Source organism: Myotis davidii, unplaced genomic scaffold (genome assembly GCF_000327345.1).
Source record: "Myotis davidii unplaced genomic scaffold, ASM32734v1 scaffold828, whole genome shotgun sequence".
Classification (NCBI taxonomy): Eukaryota; Metazoa; Chordata; class Mammalia; order Chiroptera; family Vespertilionidae; genus Myotis; species Myotis davidii.
In genome coordinates this window covers 228,002-234,001 of record NW_006299391.1, presented here as the reverse complement: position 1 = coordinate 234,001, position 6,000 = coordinate 228,002, and the positions used below count along the sequence as shown (strand labels likewise).

Below are 6,000 nucleotides of genomic sequence, written 5' to 3'. Positions count from 1 at the left end.
ACACACACACACCTTTCCTTGTGTCTTCCAGCTGAGGTTTGGGGAGCCTCCATGCTGAATGAGGAGGTGATGAAAAGATCCGCACCTCGGAGACAAGGGAGATGGATGAGGGGAGAGGCTGCGTCCTCAGCCTGGGCCGGGCCATCATTCATCAGCTCTAATAGGGGCCGCCTCCCGCCCAGGCCCTTTCCCACCACACCTGTTCCTGGTGACAGGAAGTCATTTGAGAGACAAAAGAATAAAGAATGGAAGTGAGCGCTCGCTCCCCACGGCCCCTTCTCTTCCACAGAAGCTCTGGGCCCTGGGCCTGCAGCAGCTCTCATCTTCCCAGAGTAATAGGAGCGGACGCTTTTCAGGGGGGTCTGTAAGATGTGAGAGCCCTGGATTCGAGCAGCAGCCCAGGGCAGTGAGAGGTCCAGCCAGGTCCCCTGACGCCTCCAGGATGTTGGGGAGCCAACTTGATGAATGTCAGGCAGGAGCTAAAGATGGGAGGCCTCTTTCTCCACAGATTAGAACAGCCGATTGAAAAACCCAGGAATAGCCCAGCCAGTGTGGCTCAGTGGTTGAGCATCAACCTATGAACCAGGAGGTCACGGTTCAATTCGTGGTCAGGGCACATGCCCAGGTTGCAGGCTCCAGTAGGGGGCGTGCAGGAGGCAGCTGATGGATGATTTTCTCTCATCATTGATGTTTTTCTCTCTCTCCCTCTCTCTTCCTCTCTGAAATCAATAAAGATATATTTTTTTTTAAAAAGCAGAAATAAATAGAGACATTAGGCTATTCACCTGAAACTAACATAGTGGTATATGTCAATTATTCCTTTAAAAAAAAAAGAAAAAGAAAAGAAAAGAAACCCAGACATGAAGTCAGCCGCTGTCGTGTGTGCCTGTCCAGGAGCCCACAGCAGGTGGCAGTTCTACAAGAATAGTGACACACTTCCACCAAGCGGGGCTGGCCCAGTCCTTCGCTTTTCACTCTCTTCTCTCTCCCCTGACTTCCCCGGGCTCTATCTGTTACCCTCGGAGCTTTTTTCTGAAGAAGCTGCTGCCTCAGGAGCCAGCTTACAATGAGCAGGAACCTGTCCTCGGGGGATGTCACCTCTTCTAGCCCCGGCGGGTGCTCCATGCCGCAGAACACCCATCTCTGGCTTCTGCACGGTGCCTGCCCGGCCTCCTGGACCCAGAATGTGCGCCACCTGGTGGGAGAGACCCTCCTGCCCTCAGGGCCTCAGCGACCCCGGGTGAAGGGCGGACGGTTAATTGACTCTCCTCTGCTCTGTTTCCCAGACGCCTGGAGCAGAACTCCATCAAGTCCATCCCTGCCGGAGCCTTCACCCCGTACAAGAAGCTGAAGCGAATGTGAGTCTCCACCCGGCACAAACGAGCCCACGCGTGTTGAGTTTGGGGGTAGCATGTCATGTGTGGTGGGCAGCTGCTCAGGTGACAGGCTGGGTCAGGTTTCCGACGGGAGGTAAAAGGGTCTTGGCACCCACACACCTGGTTGGACAGCGAGGGCCACACCAACGAGAGCAAAGGAAATGGTCTGGGTGGGGGTGGAGCTCCTTTGGCCTAAAAACGCCGTCACCTTTCCTATCGCTCTCCGGCTTTGCAATGTGGACCTCGCATAGGAGCTTCTATGGACGGTGGCAGTGGCCATGTCATTCTGCAGCACTGTCACCAGCGTTGCTACCACCACACACAGCCACTCAACAAACACCCGCTGGGGGTGAGGAGCTGGGTTAGAGTCTGTGGTCGGCGCGTGAACTGAGGTGGTGTTGCTCTCGTGGGGCCTCCGTGTCTGTGAGAGAGCACAGACATTAACCTCAGCCCTGGAAATTGCTACACACAGAAAGTAAAACAAGGGAAGGGAAGGCACAGAGAGTGATGGTGGGTGGGCTTCAGGGGGGTTTGTCCTGAAGGCCAAGATGTGCAGGTGGCCGAGTAGAGGAAGTGAGTCATGCCAGGCTCGGGGGAAGGATGCGTAAAAGACCGTGGGCAGTGTGCATGGGTGTTCGTGCAAGGGAATGTGAGTGGGGGAGTGTGCAAGGGGAGTGTGCAATGGGGATTGTGCATGGAGAGTGTGCGTGTGGAGTGTGCAAGGAGAGTGTGTATGGAGAGTGTGTGTGTGGAGTGTGCAAGGGGAGTATGCATGTGGAGTGAGTGAGGAATGAAGTGGGTGTCAGAGAGGCGGGTAAGGCCTAGATCAGCGATGATGAACCTATGACACGCGTGTCAGAGGTGACACGCGAACTCATTTTTTTGGTTGATTTTTCTTTGTTAAATGGCATTTAAATATATAAAGTAAATATCAAAAATATGTCTTTGTTTTACTATGGTTGCAAATATCAAAAAATTTCTATATGTGACACCGCACCAGAATTAAGTTAGGGTTTTTCAAAATGCTGACACGCCGAACTCGAAAGGTTCACCATCACTGACCTAGATCCCATGGACCCTTCCAGTGGTTCTCAACCTTCTGGCCCTTTAAATACAGTTCCTCATGTTGTGACCCAACCATGAAATTATTTTCGTTGCTACTTCATAACTGTCATGTTGCTACTGTTATGAATCGTAATGTAAATATCTGATATGCAGGATGGTCTTAGGCGACCCCTGTGAAAGGGTCGTTCGACCGCCAAAGGGGTCACGACCCACAGGTTGAGAACCGCTGCTTTAGACTATGGTAAGACCTTTCTATTCTTTCTAAGTGAGATTAGAAGGGTTTTATCCTCCAGTTCTATGACATGCCGTGATTACCCACCATCGCCGTGACCACCTTAACCAACATCACTGCCACCACGACAGGCTCAACGCCTGGTGCACCAGACCTCTGCCCCTTCCCTCCCACAGCAGCACGGAGAGCACGATGGCCCTCCTCCCGCTGTTGAGGCAACGTAAGCACTGCCCTCCCCATCACATGGCCCCATGAGCACTGCTCTGCGAGCCACAAGACCTGGGCCCTCTGCAGGGGCTAGTAGGGTTCAGAAATGGCCCATCCATCCCCATCATAGCTAAGAATCTGGGGAGGGGGACAGGCGACGCCGCTCCCTCTTCCAGGCTAAGAAATCATTATTACAGCTCAGCCATCACAGCACCGTTTCCACTGCACTTACTCCCGCTGGCCCCACAGAGCGAGGAGAGAGGCAGGGGATGTGCATGGATTGGCTGTGCCCTTCCACTCAGGGCTGAAGCATCCATTTCCCTGGAGGACGAGGCCCACGTTAAAGAGGTTAAGTGCCCGCTGACTCCTTTTATGTCAAAAATAAACACCCGGCGAAGCGGCGGCACTGATAGGCTTCCCCCTCAGATCTCAGGAAGCCAACTCCTCATCTCCCTGGAAATCCAAACCAAACAGGCTCTTCTCCTGGTGCAATTCCAGGAGTGGAAGCCGGCCTAATGAGGCAGCCCTCGCACGCTCTCCCCTCCCCTTGGCATTTTTTTTCCTGCCGGAGGAGCTGGATAAATATAAGCCTTAATATTTAAAACCCTGGCCCATTAATCTCTTGGCTCCCTGCCTCCCCAGCTCGCTCTCTATAACTACCCCCCCAATTCATTTTTAAAGCCCAGCTTGATTATGCAGCCAGATAGTAATTTCAGTGACAAATGACAAGTTCAGTCCCTGCCCCAGCCTATATCTCTTGCATGATTTAAGTTCCTGCTCTACTTTTTGGTGAAGTCCAGGTAATTTAGAGCTTGGCTGTATGTTACTGCCCTGTCTTCCTCCTGTTGGATGAGCCATGATCTGTGTATGCAAACTTCAGAAGGCCTTCTCAGCCATGGCCTGGGAAGGAACTCTAACTTTCGATCACTCTCATTGAGGCCCCTTCTTCCCCAAGGGAATGGTGGTAGGGAAGAGAGACCGCTTAGCATTTCTCTAACAGAAGTCCAGAAACTCCTGCTGACATGCGATGGCTTGGGGGGAAGCAGGATGCCTGGTGAGGACGGATTTTAAAACCTTAAGCGTGAATTCCTCCTAGGTGTGCGTGGCAAGTTTGTCTCTATGATCCAACAAACCCAGGTTTCCCCTCAACGGCGTCCTTCTCTTATCTCTAATAATAAGACGACGGTGAAGAATTCCGCCTGAATGAGTGGCTTTGTTCCCAACCATCTCTAGTGGTCAGCTTAGTGTAGCAGCATTTCCAGGTAAAAACCTGTATCCAGGTAGAGAAGCCATTTTTAGAGAAAGTTAGAGGCATCGGAGAAGACCCTGGGCCTTACGGGGTTGGATAGCTGGTGGCCCTGACCCTGGGGACACACCTGTGCTGCTCGGCCAGGACCTGCTGAGCTCTCCATTTGCACCATCTCAGGCAGAGCAGCGTCCCACGGGCTCCAGCTTGCCTGTCACACACCTTTCTTTCCCACTGACCCCTGTCGGCCCTGGAATCGGCTACTTCGGTCCCAAACTGCCTGGGAAGGCCACGCTCTCTCAGCCTTTGCGTTTATAAGTCCCAGGAGACTGGGTGGGTCTGAGACTGACCAGATTCTAGGACCCTGTGGCCTAAGGTCTGACTCGGGGGCCACCTGCATGGACAGCACCTGGGAATTTGTAACATATGCAGATTTCTTACCCCAACTCCCCAGCCAACCCAGTCAGACTCTGCCTTTTAATAAACGCCCCTGTGACGTTTTTGAGGTTGAGGACCACCGGTCGAGAGTGACCCAGACACCCAGAGTCTGCTCTGGGGCCACCCTGGGTGGGTTGGGAGGGGCTGAGCACGGAGACAGGCGGGCACCCTCAGCCGTTCTGGCTGCCTTCCTGTCCAGCACCACTGTGAGCCGCTCCATTGCAGTGAGAGCAAGGCTGCTCCAGGTGGCAACTCTGAGCCTGAACAGCCGCATCCGGCCACTCCCGATCCCCGCTTCCTCACCCCCCAGGGCTGCCGCTTCCTTCCCGCAGAGTTAGGATGAGGACGAGGTGACCACAGGGTCAGTTCCCACCTGGACTATTCCTTGTCCCCACCACCTCCAAAACCACGAGACACGCACCTAGTGCTGCAGAGGCTGGGACCAAGTCTCGCTGGGGACTGGAACCCAGGTGCCCTCACCAGGCTTCCCCACTGGCCACAGAACTCCCTCTGCATGCTAGATGTCTGAGTACCAGGGGACGTCTAGGATCAGGAGAAACAACAGCAACGGAACAGTTGCTCTCAGACCTGAACGCAGACCTTGTGTGCTCGCCTGAAATTCCTTGCTAGGCAGCGGTGCTGAAGGTGAGCGAGCTTAGGATAATCCGGGCATTTGCTTGTTAAGACCCTTAGACAAAAATGGAGCGCCGGAGGAAAGCCGCGGTAAGCCGGCGAGCTCGCAGGCACAATCTGTGGATTTGTCAGAGGCCGTCTTGGCAGCTAAAGAGATAAGCCCGCAGCGCTGCCCAAGACGCCTGACCTGTGAAGTGTCTTTCAACCTGCAGGCCTTGGAGCCGGGGAGGGAAGGGGGAGGAGCGAGGCCGGCGAGGGGGCGGCAGGGCTCTGAGGCTGTTGGAGGGAGAGAAGCAGGGCAGGATGTGCAGGAGGCAGTAGCTCAGGAATCCACTTCGATGTGCTTTCTTCTTCCTATTCCATCTCCTCCTCGTTGACCCGCCAAGGCCCCAGCTAGCCCTCTTCTGCCCAGGAGCAAGGACCTATGGATTTGTTTTGTTAGAGGGGAAGGGCGGGAGAGGTTCCTTGTCACTGAGATTGGAGCATCTCCCTGTCCAGTGATGGGGGCCTGAGGCCATCCCAGAGCCAGTGACCTGAGAGACAGTCTTCCTCCGTGAAGAGCCATTAGCAAAAGCTCGAGGCCAGTGCACAGAGGTCTCTGGGATGCTCAGAGGTCGCTGGGGTGCTCAGAGGTCGCTGGGATGCTCAGAGGTCGCTGGGATGCGCAGAGGTCGCTGGGGTGCTCAGAGGTCGCTGGGATGCTCAGAGGTCGCTGGGATGCTCAGAGGTCGCTGGGATGCTCAGAGGTCGCTGGGATGCTCAGAGGTCGCTGGGATGCTCAGAGGTCGCTGGGATGCTCAGAG

General features: G+C 54.6%; 1 protein-coding gene across 1 annotated transcript in view; it reads left to right on the top strand.

The window, feature by feature from the left end:
- SLIT3 (slit guidance ligand 3) overlaps positions 1-6,000 on the top strand; it is a 532,520-nt gene that overhangs the window by 450,777 nt on the left and 75,743 nt on the right. The window contains exon 10 of the mRNA XM_006774961.2: positions 1,287-1,358. Within this exon, the coding sequence (XP_006775024.2) occupies positions 1,287-1,358 (72 nt within the window). The remainder of the gene's footprint in view (positions 1-1,286; positions 1,359-6,000) is intronic.